Below are 20,467 nucleotides of genomic sequence, written 5' to 3' on the forward strand. Positions count from 1 at the left end.
ACCAGAAGTAGATAATTATCCTAGAAGAAAGTTAGAAGTCCAGAACAGCATAACAAGAAACCAATACCATTTAGAAATCTGTAAAGAATCAATAGAAGCTTTTCAGGAGCATTTAGGCATCTTAAAAGAAAAAGGTAGACTTAGATAAATTTTATGATGGAATACCTCAATTTAGAAATCAGTGAACAACAAAAGAAAAAATTAACTCTAGATAATAATACATTAGTTTGTTATTTTCCACAAAAAGAACATAAACATCTTTTACATAGTAGTAGTAATCCCTTAGAAAATAGTATTATTGACCTTTTGATTAGTCAAGTAGAAAGTGTAAAATTTGAACATACCAAAAATAATAGAATAATTCAACAGTTACTAGAATATTTTCAGAAAAATTCCTTAAAAACAATTAGACAAAACTTAGACTATATAACATCCCAGTTAGAAGATAATAATAGAAATATCCAAAGATTCCCTAGTAGGAAAGAAATAAAAGAACTCATAGATCTTATAGATAGTAAGCCAAAACAAATAGAACTCCAGTCATTAGAAATTATTGAACAGTTAAAATCAGAAGTGCAAAAATTACAATTAGTACAAAAAACATTAACTGAACAAGTAGAAAGGTTACATCGTAAAATAGATAGACTTTTAGTTTGATGACATTTTCTAAAATTAATAATAAATATATAAAGGCATTAGAAGAAGTTGGTCAACTAGATAAGGAACCAGTAGGTCTCACAGAATTTACAACATCTGTAGCAAGTAGTAATATCCCTATTAGACAAAATAATTTACTTATCCAATTAATTTTAAATTTAGCCGAAAAAGTAGATCAATTAGAAGAACAAATAACAGAAATTAATCAAGTAGTACACAATACCACTTCTACACTACCCAAAGACTTAGTTGATAAATTAGAAAACTTAACCTTAGGAAATAATCCTCATAGAAGAAAAAGTAGAATAAATCCATTTGATAATAGTAAATGGAACTCTTTAGAAGAAAAGGAAAAGAAATAGTTAGAACAGAAGATATATACCCTAGTGAACAAGAAGCACAAGAATTTCTTAGAAAAGGCTTTGAAAAATCACAGAAAAATAAATATAATTTATATCAATTAGGAAGATTTGAAAATAGGCATCGTATTGTAAGTAGTATCAGTCAACATGAAGTAAGTGTATAGATAAAGAAGTAACTCTTAATTTACTTAGTAACACAGCAATAGAACACCTTAAAAAATCACATTATCAACAAATCCATTTAGGAACAATTATGATAGGAATAGCTGGACTCACTAGAGCACAAGTAGGAACCAAAGCACTAGTATACATAGACTGGCAATATTGCACACGACTGCTAACACGACCAATTCACGAAATTATCGGTATTTGGGTTGAGCTTATTGGTCGGGTTGAAAACGGGTGAACCGTTAGCCACCCGTTAAGCTAACGGGTCGTATCGGTCGAAAACGGTTAACCCGTTAGCCACCCGTTAAGGAGGTTAATTCTGTAATTTTGCAAAATATTTTTCTTTTCTTTTCTTCTTCCCCTTTTCTTTCTTCTTTTCCGTGTCTTTTTCTTCTTAAACCCTTTTCCTTTTCTTCTTCCTCTCAGTCTTCTCTTCTTCTCTTCTACTCGAACAAACAATGGCCTCCAAGGGCGAGTCTGTAGACTATGTATACTATGCTCCGATCCCATCCGACCCGACCCACACCCAATCCCAGCAAACCAAAGCAAACCGTCATCCACGACGTGTTTTACTTGCTTGAAGCTTTGGCTAGGGGTGTAATACCCTTTGATACTGATACGGAGGTGGAAGGGACTTTGGGGCTCTTTTTCTTCAAAATTCCTATCAAGGTAAACTTGCTATTGATTCAATGTAGAAGCTTTTAGTGGGTATTGATTCTATCTGAGTTGTTGGTTTTGGTTCTTCAAAAAAGCCAGAGATTGCGTGTTGGCTGGCTGGGTAGAGAGAGAAGCTGTGATAGACTAGTTGTTCCTTTTCTTTTCTTTTTTTGGTTTATTCTTAACGGGTTAACGGGTCGTGTCGGATATTCGCGAATTGTAACGGGTCGTGTTTGGGTCTATTATTTGTCACCCGTTAACTTAACGGGTAGTGTCGTTAACCCGTTAACTTAACGGGTTGACACGAACACGACCCAAAACCCGTTAATTCAACCCGTTTGCCAGTCTAAGTATACATATATGATGACAGATGGGATAACCATTAGCAGGCAGCCATAGCTACAGCAGAAGTAGATCTTAGTACAAACTTAGCAGTCATAGGATGTATTCCAAATTATGTCATGAATATTAGAGAATTTAGTAAACATATTAAAATTAGCATAAGGACAAAAAATTATAATATGAAAGGAGAGTACAAAAATTTAAGTATTAGTCTTATGTATGTAGGAAAAATTTCAGATACTTATAATTACAAATTTAATGTAGAATTCCAAAATTTAGTACAAACTTTTGGTAGTAAACACGTTAATATGATAGAGGCAAAACCAGTAGATAATAGTTTTTTAGAAGGAACAGAATGGATTTTACCTAATTTACAAGTAGCAAAAAATAAACAACCTGATAAGGCACAAATTTTTGAAAATCATATAGGTGAAGCAGTAGTAAGATTTACTAATTATAAACAAATAAATGATATAGAAGACTTAGAAAGTGAATTAGATGAAGAAATACATATGGCATTTGATAACTTAGAAATAAATATGATAGAACATAATTTTGATAATATAGTTGATAAACTCATCGATGACATAGATAATTTAGATGAAGAAGAATATATAGCAAAATATAAAACTTATGAGTTAGGATTACATAGATTATCAGATAAAGAAATGAAAGATTTAATTTTAAATATAGGATTAGAACATATTTTAGGAGAAAAAGAATATCAAAATATGTTAATTGAAGTAGAATGCATGCCAGTAGAAGACCAATATAGTTCATCCGGACCATCTGTAACCCCTGCAAGTAGAACAGATCAGCAAAATCTTAGGCAAACTAATGAACCATATAGAGAAAATAATGAAGAAACAGGTAGAAATGCTTTTCAACAAGAAGCATTTGGAATAAGAAAAAATAGAATCCCTTATAAAGGAATTGAACAAATTAGTTTAGCAGGAAATATATTAAATTTAGATCATGTAGACCCACAGGATTGGGAAAAAACTATAGAAAGATGGGAAAAAGGATGTGTACATGCAGCATTAATGTTAGATTTTAGTAATAATAAAGATATGTTAGATTACTTTGAGCATACTTTAGATGGAATGGTTTTTGATTATTTTCAAGCATGGAAAACTAAAAATCCAATAGAACATCAAGCAGCAAAAGAAATGTTTAATATAGATGCTTTTGTTAAATTAATTAAATATGAATTTTTAGACCATAATAGATTAGATGGTAGAAATGAACAAGAACAAATTAGAGCCATAAGAAATTTAGAACAATTACAAATTTGTGATTTGCAATATATTAGTGAATATACTTCAGACTTTTTCAAGTATTTAGGTAGAACAGGTAGAATTGATGATCTTAATCTATTAGATACTTATATGACAAAAATTAAAGGACCAATAGGAGAAAGAATTTGGAATGAATGGCAAAAACACCCTAGGAAATTAGATGTATCCATAGGTACAAGAATACAACATGTATATGATATATTACGGTCAGAATGTAGTCAAATAAAAGCAAAAAGACAAATTAGAAAACAGTTTTACATGAGTTGTAAAAACATAGATTTACCTAAACAATATGGATGTCATAGGAAATTTAGGCAAAAGAAGCCATATAGAAAAAGCTATAGAAAATATAAACCTTATAAACAACAAAATAAAAATTTTAGAATACAACCTTCCAAAACTTTTAGAAAAAGAAAATATATCCCTATGCAATTTAGAAAAAGAACAAATAAACCATGGATTAGAAAGTATAAAGTACCTAATAAAAGTACATGTAAATGTTATCTTTGTGGTGAAGTAGGACATATTAGACCTAAGTGTCCTAAATTAGGAAAACAACCTAGAGAAAAATTACAATTAATTGAACAATTTCAATTAGAAGATGATGAGGACTTAGAATCAATCTATAGTATAGATGACAATTTAAGCGATAATGAAAGTATTTATAGTGTTAATGCCTTAGACTCAGAATCAGAATTAGATTACTCTAGTAATTCCGATAGTGAATTAGATGAACATATGTGTATGTTTGAAGAACAAACCGAGCATGAAGAATTTAAATATGTTAATTTAGGATGGCCTCAAAAATGTAATCAATGTAAGAAAATAATAGTAGAAAAATATTACACTAAGACAATAGTTTATTGTAAACCTTGTTTCAATAATAGATTAATAGAAATAAATACAGTTGAGATAGATAATCAAAAGAATAATTGCCCTAGTATAGAGAAACAAAAGACTAGTTCATTAATAACAATTAATTGTGAGTTAGAATTGTCAAAAGAAAATAAAATTCAAACAACAGCTATGATAGATACAGGAAGCACAAAAAATGTAATAAAAGAAGAATTAGTGCCAGAACAATATAGGCAAAAATTAGCTAGACCAGTAAGAATCATACAGTTTGATATAAGGCCTGTATACTTAACACATTGTATTAATAATATACCAATTAGGATAGAAAGACAACAGTTTAATTTACCCTTAACCTTTATATCCTCAGTAGGATCATATCCCTTTATCTTAGGATTAAATTTCTTAAAAAGTTTACAAGGAGGATTTTTATATACACCTCCAGACATTACATTTTTTAAGAAAAGTATAACCACAACTGATCAAAGTAATATATTAGAGTCTTACAATAGTATTAACATAGAAGAACAAAATTTTAAATATAATACGGAAGAATTAGAAGAAATAAGTAAAGAAGAAATAAGTGAACAAAATAATCTAGAATATGATGACATAATATTTGATCATGAGTATCCACTTATAGGAAACGTAGAACCTCTAGAAATTATGCAAATTGATAGACCAAAAAATTTAGAAGAATTGTTACAATTAGCTGAACAAACTAGAATTATAGGAGAAGATCCCCAATTACATTGGAATAAGAATAAGATATTAGCAAAATTAGATATTATTAACCCAGACTTAACAATTAAAACAGCAGATATGCCTTGTAACTTGTTAGATAAGCAAGAATTTGAACAACAAATAAAAGAACTTTTAAACTTAAAAGTAATTAGACCTTCAAAATCTAGACATAGATCAGCAGCCTTTGTAGTTAGAAAACATTCAGAACTTAAGAGAGGTAAAGCTAGAATAGTGTATAATTATAGGAGATTAAATGATAATACTTATGAAGATAGTTATAAACTACCAAATGAAGATGAGCTTATGAATAAAATTCAAGAAAGTAAATATTTTAGTAAGTTTGATTGTAAATCAGGATTTTGGCAAATTAGATTAGCAGAAGAATCAATCCATTGGACAACATTTACCTGTCTAGAAGGACATTTTGAATGGCTTGTAATGCCATTTGGATTAAAAAATGCACCATCAATCTTTCAAAGAAAGATGGATCAAATATTTAAGAAGTATGATCAATTTTGTAGTGTATATGTAGATGATATATTAGTTCATAGTAAGAATAAAAATGAACATAGAAAACACTTAGAAATTATTTTAAAAGAATTTATTGATAATGGTATTATTATAAGTAGAAATAAAGTAGAACTTGAAAAACAAGATATAGAATTCTTAGGTATGTATATTAAATCAAGAACTATACAATTACAGGAGCACATAGCCAAAAAAGTGTTAGAATTTCCAGATAAGTTAGAGGATAAAAAGCAATTACAAGCATTCTTAGGTTTATTAAATTATGCTAGAAGTTTTATCCCTGATTTAGGAAGGAAAATTGCAGCTTTACATAGCAAAACTAGTAAAACAGGACAGAAATATTTTAATAGTGAAGATATTAAGTTAGTTCAAAGCATAAAACAAGATATAACTCAACTTAAACCGTTAGCATTACCATTAGATAATCATTACAAAATAGTTGAAATAGATGCATCATCAATAGGATGGGCAGGAATTTTATATCAAAAGAAACATAAAGAAGAAACAAAATCAAGAAAAAATTTGTAGATATGCATCAGGAAAATTTAATGATATACAGGCTAGACTTCCAGCTACTGACTTAGAAATTTTAGGAGTCATTAATTCTCTTGAAGCATTTTCATTATTTTTACATAATGAAATATTTACTATTAGAACAGATTGTCAAAATATTGTTTCTCATTATAATAAAATTACTACTAATAAACAAGCAGCCCGAAGATGGGTGAATTTTGTTGATTCTATTACAGGAAATGGATTTAGGCCAATATTTGAGCATATTAAAGGTATGGATAATGCATTAGCAGATATCTTATCTCGTATTATTCATTAAACAGGTATGCAGTATTTTGGACCATCATCATCTGGCAGCAAAAATAATGGTATACCATCACTGGTGGTAATCCATTAAGCATAAGTAATCAAGCACGATCAGTAGCAAATACTTATTTTTATAATGGAATATCAGTACAAGAAGTTAGAAATCCTTCTTTAAAGTATCGTACTCAAGCATCATTAGCAGAAAAACAAAAAGTTCTTTTAGATAACTTTTGGAATATTAGAATAAATACTGAAAGCATGAGAAGAGGGCATGAAAAGCTTATTAGAGCACTTGAGCAAGAGTTTTTAGCATATAATTATGATTATAAAATAGCAAAACAACACCTTTCTTTTTTGCAGGAAAAATATACATAGCAAAACGGAGAATATGATACAATAGTTAGGCATTTTAGAACTATTAATATAAGATGTCAAATTCTACAAGAAGAGGCTAATAAGCCCACCGTAATTGAGCATAATTTACAAGAAAAAGAGGCTAATAAGCCCAACTTACTTGAGCATAATAGTGAATTTTCTCTTGGGCAAAAATCTAAAAATCCCTATTTTCTTCAAACTCTAGCTAGAGAAAGGTATAAGTTTTTACTAGTAGATGTTAAGAGTCACATAATTGAATTAGAATATGAGCAAAATACATCTCTTCAATTGTACATTCAATCTTTTCTTTTCAATTTAAAAAGTAATCCACATCCTGGCATCACCATTATTACCAAAAACTGTTCCCATTACACTATTTACTTAGCAAGGATTAACATGATTGAATATAGAGAATTGCATTTAGAGCATAAACAAAAAACAATCATAGTTACTCCAGCATTTTTAGCAAAATTTGGTTATCTAGATCAACTTTATGTTGAAAGTAGTAAGCATTTAGATTCATTCCCCGAAAAATTTAGAGAAATTATAAGTTTTTATCTACCTCTCTGGAAAAATGTAAAATTAGATTTCACTAGTATACCCCCAGAGTGGTTTAAAGATAGTATTTACCCAGATTTAGCACAACATAGGATTATTATTTCTTTTGATGAATTACTTAGTCCGGGAGAATCAGCACAAACAGGAATGCCTACTAAGCAAGACATTCAACAATACAGAGGAGCAATAATAGCCGAGCAACAGTTATTTAATGATGATCGTCCCCTCCTGTATCACCCAAATTTATCAAGGTGTATTCGAATCCACATCCAGGAGACCAGATGATATATATGAATACAGGATCAGCACTACAGGAGCAAAAGTTTTTGATGAAATCTACAATCGGATAGCAGCATTACAAAGAAGATAATGACAACTCATACTTGGAATAGCTTAGGAGAAGAAGAGCTACACAACATAGATAACATGATGGATGCATGAAGACCACGTGAAGAATCCATCCAGCAGAATAGTCGCCAAACTATTTGGCTCCATACGGCCAGTACAAAGCAACATATGAAAAGAAGAAACATTTTGGTTTCATCCGGCTAGCAGAAGCAGAAGGATTCCCTAGGAAATTTAGATATGAATAAGGGCATTATGGTCCAATCACTTTAATTTTGTCCTTCTTTATAAATACTGTACCCATTTTGGGTTTATTTATAAGTCTCCCTAAATTTTTTGAACAATTTCAAAATTCAAACCAAACAGACGAACGTGGGGCCGTAAGAACTGACAAAAGGCACGTGTATCTCGGGCAGAAGGTCACAAAAGATTGGGCAGCAAATGTCATCGCTGGCAATGCGTTGATGCGCACTGCCCCACAAATAAAATAAAGAAAGAAAGCATCCTAAGATGCCGACTTCAAACCGTATTCAGTGGGGCACGGCACGATAAATGTGAAAGAAAGATGCCCTTTCGTTGGCCTCCAAAGAAACTCAACTACTCTTCTATAGAAAAAAACCCCATCTCTTGCATAGCCCCTAAACCCTCTCACAAGATCTGAAGATCTTACTTTGGGAACTTGAAGGAGGAAGAAACCTTTCTCTTTTTCTCAAGTTATGCGTGTGTTCGTGCTTGTTTGAAAGACATCTGTGGCGGATGAGATGGTGGATCTTTGGTCAGAATTTTCCTCCTCAGGTGATGAAGCATTGAAAATCACTAGTTTAGAGGAGGAAACAGAAGTTAGGATTCATGGAAAATTTCCGAGGACAAGGCATGTGATATTGGAGTTTCAATCTTTGGAATGGGTGGCATCGGTAAAGTTACTCTTCATTGTCCAGGATGTAGAAGAGAGCTGGGAGTTGTTCTGCAACGAGTAACTCTAATATTTTTCTTCAGCATCCACGGAAAATACAAGATTTTAGAGAGGATAACTAATTTTCAGGTTAGAAGGAAATAACAAGTGCTTAACTCAGTTTCTAATACAAAGTGTTAGGCACAAATTTAGAAATTATATTTACTGTTAATAGGGTGGAAGATAAAGATAACACTAGTGTTATAGCATAAGTTCTTCGGTCATACAACATAAATTCTAATAGAGATGGAGACATAACATTCAACATTTGCATGTTATTGGTGTACCAGTTAATTTTCAATGGTGTATAGCCTCTATTTCTTATATGTGTTTTAATGATTTGTGGTGATATTTGTTGATTACTTTTTCCAATTTAGATCTTCAATTGTTTTGTACCACAATTTCTTCATTTTAAAGACCTTTAAGAATCTTGTACACTGGGGACGAGAGCACAAAGAGTGAGTAACTCAGCAAGACACGATTCAAGGCATCTTCTTGCAGATTTGGGGCTTGCAAGTGATCATCTTCTAAGGGACTGAACCACCAATTCTTGATGCAAAAACACTTGCACAGGCTTTAACACCGGAGATCCAAGAACCTTTTTTGGCTTAATTCCATAATATGAGCATGTGTTACGCACCTGGTAACATTTTCATTATCTTCCTTTTTGTTTCTCTGTAAAGCCTAGAAACCAAATGAATTTGTTCAGTGCGATTAAGCCTAGCTCTGTGATGCATTTCTTTACCTGTAATCTAGGACCACTTGGATTTATGCCATGTTTTGGCTCAGGGCTGTATCAAATGTACCTAAAATGCAAATTGTAACGAACATGGTGATTTAGCCCATGAGAAAACAGAAAATACTTTTTCCCTTTATTTTGGTATATCCACCATAACATATGCTTGGTTTATGATACTGAAGCAACATAAAATGAATGTGCACTGTGAAGTTAGCACACATAAGCATAATATACTTATAGCAGCTATTTTGCACATTCATAATATTTTTGCACATAAGTTGCCTCCACCATTGCGATCAATGATCAGATTTGTTTATGCTAAAAGGGCATGTGAAGAGCACTATGATAAGTTCTAAACCAAGCTATAGGCTTATGCCACATGGAAATGCGGTCCTTTTTTAAAGGAAAAAAGGGAATAAATGCAGGCCGGTTTGGTTTGGTTAAACTGTCGGAGCCAGCCTGGTTTAGTTTTACTACCGAAATTCAGAAAAAAAATGAAATTGGACCAAACCGGCTTGATAGGTCCGGTTCGCCCAGTTTGACTGGTTTTCCAGTGCAAATGCCTAGATGAGAGTGATCTTAGCACTAGGAGATGTAAATATTGGACTCATTAGGTTTAACACTTCAATTTGAAAAGTCCCTTTGTGGAATCTCCTTTGTTCCCTTGTTCCTTCCCATTTTGGTTCAAAACAGGCAAGATAAGTTAAGATGGGACTCTTTGACTATAAATCTAGGAGGCCTATGAGATAGGGCTAATGGGGCAAAACAGGATAGTCATGCAGGCAAAAATTTGATTCTGCTAAATGTTGCGTTGCCTCCTCTGGAATAAAAACCAGAAGGAAACAAATGATGCATACACTGATACAGATTGGGAAGAGATTAAGTAAATCCAAACCATCTCACGCAAATGACGCATGAATTGAAGCTATCCCTGTGAACTAGAGAAAATTAATGCAGTTCATAGTTAGAATACATTGTTCCTCAGGGGTAAAAGATTTCCATTCCAAGAAAATGCTATCTTGTAGTTTTCAATATTTTGCAGTATGCACTTCTGCTAAAAGATTTCCCTTCCAAGAAAGCTTTCTCAAGTATTTTATTCAATCATTTTTTTCCATCTTCACAATCAAAGAAATCAAAGATGAAGAATGCACAAGGCATTTGTAACACCATGGACAATGAGCAATGAGGCAGCTAGGTGCAAGAAGCCTTCCTTCAGCCTTCCTGAAATTGATTACCCCTATATGTAGGGAACAGCTATCCTCTGCGTACCAGTCGGGCCTGCTACCATATCCTCCCAAACCAGATCTGAGAGTGCCATTGTCAGTTCTCCCACCTTTCCTGTTATACAAAACCAATTAAAAAAAATCAGCAATGCATTGTCTTGTAAAAAATCAAAATATCTCTCTGCATTGAAGAAGCAGGGGAGAGGATTTTACTACAGAAAATAGTAGGGAGCCTCAGTATCAAAACCCTCTATTCATTCAAAGGTGAAGAACAGTTTAAGAGAAAGCTGTTACCATCTCCGATGGGTTGTTCGTCCCACGCGATAATTGGCAAAACAGGAAGTGTGCTGCCTACAAACATCATTTCAGCTGAGCTTTTGGCTTCTTCCACAGTAAGATTTGTAGTTTTCACCCCTTTTAGCCGCCCCTGCTCAACCAGTTTTGGTGCTAGTTCAAGAAGCCTTAGCACAGTACACCCGCTAAGGATCTTATCAAAGAAGGGTACTACAAGCTCCTTATCATGAGTTATAAAAGCAACATTCACATTTGGACCTTCTGCTATATAACCTTCCTCATCAACCCATATGGAAGCAAAGGCTCCCTTCTCTTCAGCTTCCAACTTTGAAAGGACATTTGGAAGGTAGTTTACATTCTTCATTCTTGCAAAATCTGGTGACTTCATGGGAATAGTGGATGTAATCACTTTAACTCCTTCTTTGCACTGAGAAAAGTTCTCATCGATGACTACTGCATAGAATGCTGGTGTTGAGGACTCTGCAGGCGTGAGCAAGAAGTTTCCAGGACCTGCACTCAACCAATATCTTAGAGTTCCTTTCTTGATCTGTGATGCTGCAGCCAGTTGCACAAGAATGCTTCGAAGAGTTGATCGAGGGAAGGGAGAGGAAATCTTTGCTTTTGAAGCTGATCTGAGGAAGCGGTTTAAGTGGACGTCCAGTTCATAGATGAATCTGCAGGAATCACAATTCAAGTCAATAACTGCAATTCTGCTCCTTTATTGGATATGCAAACAAAAGTACAAAATTTAGAATCCTATAATTGCATGAAACCTTACAACAAAATCATTGCAAAGCAGAAGCCATAAAGCTTGAGATGTGCCAATGTAAATTTCAAAGAAGGAAAGAGGAAAGTATAATGCCTACCCATTTAAGATAATTGCTGTGTCAAACACACCATGGCCTCGATGAACCATGTGATCATCTATTGGAATTACCATCAAAGCTGGATCAAGAATAATTCCACCATAAGTGCTGGAATACATGGCTGGGTATGGTTGTTTTTCAACCTTGCTCCACTTCTCGTGCAGCTTTTCCAGCAACTGGTTGATGACATAGTATAAGCTTAGAAAGTTCAGAATTAGTCCAAAAGAAATAAGGAGTAGAATTTTAGATTAGGCCATAAGAATGATACTTAAGTAACAAGCCATTGATCTCACAACAGAAAATGACATGACTGCAGAAACCAGAAGTGCAAATTTAGTCACTACAACATATCAGGAAGTGACAAATTCGTGAGCCTATCAAGTTGGTATGGAAATTAGGGAACTACCTAAGAACTCTCTAGACCCAATACCTTCGATCACACACACACACACACACAAAAGATGATTTGAAAACAAACTACAAACAACTGTCCTATGTCATTGTATGCACAAAACATGTAGAGTAATGTTCGCCTTTTGTACAGCGTACACAGTTATGACCAGATATTAGGAAACCATCTAAGCATTATAATCTCCAATCAGAATAATCTTCAAATTTAAGGTCATAGCTGATTAACAAGGTTCGCAACTTGGTGCAACCATCACGATTTACAGCCGAAATAATCTCACTCACATGCAGGATCCTAGATTGAATATTGATTTATTATGTTCCCCTCCTTCTACCCATAGATCAAAATACTTGACACTGACCGAAAGGTATTTGCAGAACATAACTGGATGAAGAATGGAAAACATGTTGCCCTTACGATCATACTGTGACTTGCAGTTACAAAAACCTTGGTAGGCTGTGATATAAAAACTGGGGGTTTCGAGTTCTCACCTCGGATGATGATTGAAACACATGAACTTTGAAATCCTCGACATTTCCGGCATCCAATGTGTCTTCACAACAGCAGCAACATCAATAGCAAGTACATCAACAACCAAAGCACCAATTATGTTTACAGATCATCATGATCAGGTAAATTACGAAATGGGACAACCCAAAAAAGAAAACTACACAAAACAAAACAAAAGCTCACCTGATTTCTGGTCAGAAGAAGGACTGTAGCTTGCCATGGATTAGCAGAAGCAGAATTTAACAGAGCTAACTACAGAGAAGCAAAAAGAGTGAGGAAGAAGACTGATGGAGGTATAATTTATAGGAGGGAAGGGCATAGCAAATGGAATGATATAGAATTGCTTTTGTTGGTATTAACTATTCTAATTAATTATAATGAAAGGGAGCCGCCTTCTGTTTCCACTTTCAACCCTTTGCCTTGAAAGTTTGCTGTTTGTCTTGCAGTGTATCAGGTTACTGACTTTTGTTCTTTCTATTGTTCTCTTACTAGTGGAGAGACTCTACCACAAGGTACTGTGTGATGATTGCAGCGAAGCAATACTAATTCTTCATATAGCTAAGTTTTATATGCTGATAAGAAAATAAGATTATAGTGAAATGAGATATGAGATAAGATTTTGTTCATTGAAGTTTCTAAGTTTTCTTTGGAATTTCAAATAAATACTTCATGTTTAATTAATTAATGTTAGAATTTAACTTTGTTTAGCTAGAAACAAAATGTCTAGTCATTTATTTGGTAAAAAAACTAAAAATTTCATGATTCAAGATTCTTTTTAGATTAAAAAATAAAAATAAAAATATGAAGGTTCTTTTTATTTGAACAGCTTACCTAAAAATCAATGATGACAACCGCATAAGTTAAAAACTTTGTTTTATGCAAAGGACCGTTAGTGTAGTGGTTTGCAGTGATTATTTTGAGATAAGATTAAGGATTAGTCACAATATTAATGTAATATGTGTGAGTTTAGTATATCGCACCTCTCAATAGAAAAGATCTTTATAAATTGTTTTTTTAAAAAAAAAAATTTTTATTTTATAAAAAGGGCTATGTTTTATTATTTAAATCTGTGTTCGAATGTAATGATTTCTGTGCTTTTTCAACTGTGGGTTCCCACGTACCGACGATTTTGACTATGTGGAACCAATTAAACTATAATCAAGGTGCATCTTTTTTAATTCTTTATTAAAAGACAAGTTTGGATGCCATCAGCATTCACCTGTCAAATCCTAATTAGCCAAAGATGAGAAATATTAGAATATCTCCCTAAGTTGTTGTGAGAGCTTTCAGGTAAAACCCTAACCCCACAACCCTGCCAAAGCAAAAAGATTGGTTAACCTGCCAAAGCAAAAAGATTGGTTAACTTTATAACAAAAAGATTGGTCAACTTTATAACAAAAAATATTGATGCAAGAGTAGTGGTACCCTCAGTCGCGAGCAGAGACATTTAAGCTATTGATGAGTGTTAGCCACAAGTAATATTGATGCAAAAAAGTTGTGCTATTGTCAGTCGCGCTTGGCGACTATGGTTGTGCTTGGCGACTGTGTTGGGTCTTGATCATCAGGATACTATCGCATAATGCTTCAAAATTTGCGACAAAAAGGGCGATGTATGTCATATGATCTATTATTAGTAATTCATTACAAATGGGCAGTGGAAGAACAGTATTTTCAGTTCAAATGACCATGCCATCAGCAACAAGAATTTTCAAGCTGATTTACATGTAATTAGCTATTTCTCGTCACTGGCATATATGTGTGAATGTATCTATAAGTTTCTAGCATGCCTTTGATAGAAACATTTTGTCCTTCTTAAAGCTTCTTCAATAGAGTTTGGATCGGCAGCAAATGTAACACGTAGCCAATTTTTCAACCCTACTGCTGTCCCTGCAAAGCAGACGTAAATTTCATTTGTTAGTCATTAAGTACCAAGGAGATGCTTATAACTTTGTAAGCCCCTACAAAAGAAATTTTGTTTAAAGAAAACCAACTATCAGTACAATGATATCCACTAGGATTGTAATTTCCATTTGTTCTTGATAATACTGTATACTGAGAGAAGAAGTACAAAATATGTTTCCGATTTGTCGACTTCTAACCTGGAAGAAAGATCACAGATTCCTCTTTAGCCAGCTTGAAACAAAACTCAATATCATTGGTAATATCCTCCAGTAGTGAAAGGTCTAGTTTCACCTGCATCACAAACAAAATAAATAAGCTGATGTAAATACATAAGAATGCAAAATTTAGTTTCATCTCCTATTTTTCTCACCATTACAGCCATAGATCCTTCTGGTTTGTTTGGACAGGTAATACAAGGAATCTCATTTATCCGATCGCAACAAATATCTGAGGACTGCTTCAGTAAATAGATAGTTTTCTTAAAGAAAACCTCTTCAGTTTGCTCGATGATGCGCGGAACTGCTGCCTATAACTTACCAAATATGTCATCATGAAACAGAGATGAACAATAAGTTAATGCTCTGACTTGAGTAGGCTTGCATAGTCCAAATTATTTTCGGCTAAAAGTTAATGTCTTCACATTTCAAATAGCAGAAGCAATATGTACCAAACTTGTTTCTCTATCTGTACAGAGTATTTGCAGAGGAAATGTAATACTGTATTGTGTTTTTCAGGTTTTGACTACAATTTCTGAGGAATTGGGACTAAATTTTGAACTTTCAACGGTTTGTACTTGAAATTTCCTTTCATTATACCAATCTTGAAATAGCTTTAAGAAATAGTTCTTTTGAGGACAGAAGCTGCAAGTTGCGTGATCTAAAATCAAATAATGACAGGAATCAAGAAAACAAGTATTATGGTGTTTAAGCAATTCAAAACAAGCAAATGAGATGCACACCTGAATGAAGGTTGCAGGTCCTCCCAAAATATCAAAATATTTCTTAATGCGCTCAACAACCTGAATAGGAAAAGCAATATACAATCACTACTAGAAGTGGATGATAGAAGAAATTTTCAACTATGAGATGTGAATAGGAAAAGCTAAAATGTCCAGATGCAGATGGGTGAGCTTGAAAAACCATGTGTAACAAGTCTAACTGGAAGCTTCATGCCATCAACAATGTTAAACCCATGAATCAGCAAAACAACTGAATCAAGGACTTAATCCTATTTCTTGGCCATATGGAAAATCAATTAGACTTTTAAGATGTGCTTCAAACTGGTTAAGAAACTCTGAAGATAATTATCATGAAGTCCACTAAATAGCAGAGAGAAAGGGGCTAATTCTATTCAATAGACAATGCACTGTGATTGTTTGAAATGGTACATAAATCAGTTTAAATGGACTTCAAGATTCTGAGATTAATGAATTAAGAAGTAGTCTGACATACACACACGTGTGTGTGTGTGCGCAAGCGTGCACGTTAGAGAGACAGAGAGAGAACCTTGGGTTTTCTAAACATGCCACACGGATCACTTGTCACAAACCAACCAAGTCGCCATCCAGGAACTATCCATCTCTTTGACAGGGACCCAAGAGTAAGAACAGGAACAGTTGATCCAAAGACTCCCATTGGCACAAATGGTTTACCTCCAAAAGCCAGATGCCCATAAACTTCATCAGCAATTACTAGAATTCTAAGCTTTTTGCAGTTTCTGCAATCTAAGTGCAATACAAAAACAATAAGTTACAACTGAGTCCAATGCCAGTGTCCAAAACGTGGTCTCTTAAAGTACAATATTTCATTTGATGCCATACCATTGACCACTAACCTTTAACAGATGTTGGTAACTGTATACATTCCCACAAGGATTCCCAGGGTTTATAATTACCATTGCAACCGTGTTGTGATCTGCAAGAGCTTCAACAGCATCAAGATCAACCTCCCAGGCGTTCTCTTGCAGGAGATCAAAATGTCGAACTTCAAGATGTCGAAAAGCAGAACAAAGTTCATAAATAGGGAAGCATGGCCTTGGAAGCAAGATATTGGCACCAGGACGCGTAAGCATTGCCAATGCGACATCAATAGCTTGTGTGCAACCAGATGTGACGAAAACATCATCAGATGTTAGCTTGTATGGAAGATCACGGGACAGATATTCAGCAATTGCTCTGTCATGAAGTGAATTTTATAGCAAAATCAATGATATATTTGCTGTCTGACATATTTAAAACAGGAAGGTCACAGTGCACTGAGTAAGCATCATGAACATGATTAGATTGAAATACCCCCTCAGGGGCATTATGTTTTCTTGCCTTACAAGCTTGCAGTGTATAATCCAACACATGCATCAAATGGACTGTCACTATTAAACATGGCCTTATCAAATTTATTTTTATACAAAGTGCTCTAAATTAATCTAATTTACTGGGAGAGGGACTCGAACTTACTGCAATTTGTCAAAGCAGAATGTTAGGTGTTTGACGTTAATGTAGTGATGTAGACCGATGAGTGACTGTCTAATTGTTGGCAAAGTATTAATTATTGGCAAGACTCGGATAAAGTAGTTCCTTACCTAATAACGTACACACATTGCTCCTATTCCAGTTATTATTACTTTTATTTATTTATTCTGGACTGATTTCTACTTTCCCTGTTAGAATTCACTAACCTGTAAAAACTAAAGTAAATTTAGATTTTAGCTATAAAAAAATTTTCACTTTTGAAAAAAGCCAAAACTTTTCTGAAAAAGACAGAAAAATCTCTCAACTTTCAAACTAAAGGCATGCAAATGTAAAGGGTTCTTTAGGAAATCTAAAAATAAATACGGGCATTTTTGTCCATTTTAGCTCTTTAAAAAATATTTCTATCCCCTTTGCCCTTTCCAGAATAAAGCCTAAGCCCGAAAACTTTAAGAAAGTGAAAGTAGAAAGATAGATTTTCAAGTGGATGAAGCATGTTCAAGTTATTTAATTGAACAAATCTACAAAAGTACTTCAAAAAGAATTCAAAAGCAGATTGAAAGAATTCGATGAAAACAAGAAATCCCATTAACAAAAAAGAAAAAAGCAATTGTTGCCATTAAATGAAAGCAAATCTTCCCAGAAGATAAAAGAAAACAAAGAGAGAAAAACATTGAAATTACCTTCTGGTTTGAGGAAGGCCGACAGTAGGAGCATAGCCATTGAACTTGTCAGATTGGATAGCATCAACAACAGCTTCTTGAGCCACTTGGGTTGTGTGGAAGCAAGAATAGGCAGTTGGGTCGCCCATCCCCAATGAAATCAGCATTTTGTTATCATTTTCATCAACATTCTGCAACAGCAAGCTCAGGATGCCTTTTATGGTGATTGTTGCAGAAGTTGTGTCTACTGGTATTTGCTGGTTCACAGCCCCATTTTCCATGGCTGATTTGGTCACTTTTGGGTCTTGCTTTGAGCTTTGGAAACTGAAATTTTGGTTTTTAGGTCAGAGAGAAAAAGAGAGAGAGAGGGAGAGGGGCAAAGACAAATGAAGTGGCTCGGAGGAACTGCACGTCCAAACACCACACGTTGAAGTTCTCTGTTGCATGAAAACAAAACTTGGCGACTGCTGGTTGAAGTTTCAGTTCAAAACAAAAATGCATCACTTCAATTTTTATATATAACAAAAATATAAAAATTGGTGTACTTGATGTAACACATCATTTGAAGTTTCAACGCTTGTTTTTTCAAATTTGTGAAACAAAATTCGTTCTCGCCTAGTGACGTGTCAGTATTTTATTCTCGTCTAATAAAATTTTAGATTTGAGGTGATCAAATATTGTCTTTTTATATTTTATTTTTGGTGTTTCCTAACAGTATTTGTGTGGTTCACAAATTTGGTGTTACCAAATCTAATGGTGACGTGATTATTAGAATTGAAATCGTCCTAATCTTATAGACTTATACAATGTGACAAAACTGTCACATACAAATATCCTTTTAGTAGCAAATAGATTCTTTGTCAACTGGACTTTACAACTCCAACTTCTATGATTGTAATTCGATCCAATGGGGTGAGAACACGTGTGTACAAAAAAAGAAGCCGACATGGACTAACCTTACACCACACGTTGGGAGTCATTTTCCTTTTATTTTTCATGGAAAATTTGAGGAGGTTTGAGAGGAGATGGTAACTTTAACGTGGCCTTATTGTACGAAATGTTACATCGGATTTTTGTTTTTATTATGAGAAATTTGGCCAACAAAGAGCCATAAGGAGGAAATATATAATATGCCCGCCCATACCATAAGGATTAGGGATATATATATGTATAGTCCTTAACGAAACGTTAGATATGCCCATCCCACCTAACCCCTACTTTCCCTTATCTTTATCGCAAACATGGTGCGACTCCCAATGTTTCTCTAACAAATTCAATTAAGAAACAAAATAAGCATGTATGATAATCAACCATATTGAACGCATTAGCCAGGTTTAAAGGTACTCAAACAAGTTGGCTAGAGCGAATTAAAGTTTATAGAGATGGATTTCGTTAAGTTTGTCAGAGTAAATGTGCTCTCTATTATGCAACCGAGTTTGTCTCTTCCCATAAAAAGTAGAATATCACTTGTATAAATAAATAAATAAAGTCACTGGCACAAACATCTCAGAAAGAAGGTGCTAGATCCATGGGTAAATGCTCTCTTACCATATAGTTACGTTATATTTTTAAACTATGATATCAATGGTGGACTTTTTGATATTGCTTCAGAAGTGCTTTTATTAGAAGCAAGTTGAAATTTTTATAACACCCAAATACTTTTTTATGGAGAAACAATTGCTTTTTGAAGAAACACCTCTCCCAAAAAGCACTTTAATGACCTAGAAACACTATTTTTGTGTAAAAGTTATATGAAACGCTTTTGGTTGTTAAAAACTATAGACCTTAGCCTTAGCCTGATTCTAAATCTAGGCCTTAGCCATTGGGAGTTTCATTGTACACTAGACATGGGTTGGGCCTTTCCAGCTTCATATTATCTAAAAGGGCCCACTTTAAGTTAAGACCCAAAGTAGGTCCAAGTTGAAAGTAGCCTCACACAATCATTGTTTGGTTGAACAACTTTTGAATGAACCCAAAACACTGGTCGGAAGATTCCCACCTCCCCCATTTGTTTTCAGAAGAGTACAAATTGATTGGAAGATGGAAGTGAGCCTTCCAATGCTCTCTCTGCCTCCTCCCATTCATTTCCTCTAACAAAATGCATCACAGAAGTCTCCTAATGAAGGATGATACCAGACACTCTTTTGTTGCATTTCGTTCATAGAACCCAGTTCACAAGTTCAACAATAACTTATAAAATAAAAATTAAATCAAAACATAAAACATAAAATGAAACTAAAGAAAATAAGAGAAAGGGTTAATTACCAGTAAATTGTAAGCAGAAATTGAGTGGATATGAAGCTCCCTTTGTGTGGACACTTGCTTCCTGATGAGTAGTGATATTTGAAATGTCCTCCAGGAGTGTTGGGATTGTTCAACGTATATGTATAATATAATGGGGTTGCAGTCCATTTCCAATCTTTAAGATAAGCTCAATGATTCATCCATTTGTTGTGTTTGGGAGAAGAAGAAGAAGACTACTTTAGGACGTCTATCCAACTGGGAAGAAGTAATCAGATAGGCTCAAGGTCAGGGAAAGCTATTTGCATCTCTCTAGCTATATATATATATAGGTTGCATTTGTTTACTTAACAGTCAACTCATCAAATTAAGAAAAGTACCGGTTTGGATAGAGGGATTTGGTTATGAGAATTAAGGATAAATTTACTTAAAAAAATAAGAACCAACGTTAGCTTGAAGGTATTTGGAATAACTAGATGTAGTATATTTGAAATGACTAC

General features: G+C 34.0%; 2 protein-coding genes and 1 long non-coding RNA gene across 3 annotated transcripts; 1 reads left to right on the forward strand and 2 right to left on the reverse strand.

Moving 5' to 3' along the window:
* Positions 1 to 8,147: 8,147 nt before the first annotated feature.
* Positions 8,148 to 9,532, forward strand: LOC107880738 (uncharacterized). Its single transcript, XR_001677486.2, has 2 exons — positions 8,148 to 8,747; positions 9,035 to 9,532. It is a non-coding gene; the product is annotated as an uncharacterized LOC107880738 (long non-coding RNA).
* A 783-nt stretch (positions 9,533 to 10,315) lies between these two features.
* On the reverse strand, positions 10,316 to 13,299 carry LOC103326000 (D-amino-acid transaminase, chloroplastic-like). The gene is made up of 5 exons (XM_008228201.2): positions 12,882 to 13,299; positions 12,680 to 12,741; positions 11,780 to 11,955; positions 10,914 to 11,587; positions 10,316 to 10,734 (listed from the first exon to the last, which is right to left on the reverse strand). The coding sequence occupies exons 1-5, from the start codon at positions 12,916 to 12,918 to the stop codon at positions 10,634 to 10,636; spliced, it is 1,050 nt and encodes a 349-aa protein (XP_008226423.2). The 5' UTR covers positions 12,919 to 13,299; the 3' UTR covers positions 10,316 to 10,633.
* A 989-nt stretch (positions 13,300 to 14,288) lies between these two features.
* Positions 14,289 to 20,151, reverse strand: TAT7 (Tyrosine transaminase family protein). Its single transcript, XM_089048073.1, is given in 8 exon segments — positions 14,289 to 14,585; positions 14,798 to 14,891; positions 14,971 to 15,126; positions 15,559 to 15,618; positions 16,106 to 16,323; positions 16,427 to 16,773; positions 17,748 to 18,050; positions 19,992 to 20,151. Coding segments are annotated over 7 exon segments (1,290 nt in total). The 5' UTR covers positions 18,008 to 18,050; positions 19,992 to 20,151; the 3' UTR covers positions 14,289 to 14,430.
* Between the last annotated feature and the right edge of the window lie 316 nt (positions 20,152 to 20,467).

This window comes from Prunus mume, linkage group LG3, assembly GCF_029339155.1.
Source record: "Prunus mume cultivar Tortuosa linkage group LG3, ASM2933915v1, whole genome shotgun sequence".
Lineage (NCBI taxonomy): Eukaryota > Viridiplantae > Streptophyta > Magnoliopsida > Rosales > Rosaceae > Prunus > Prunus mume.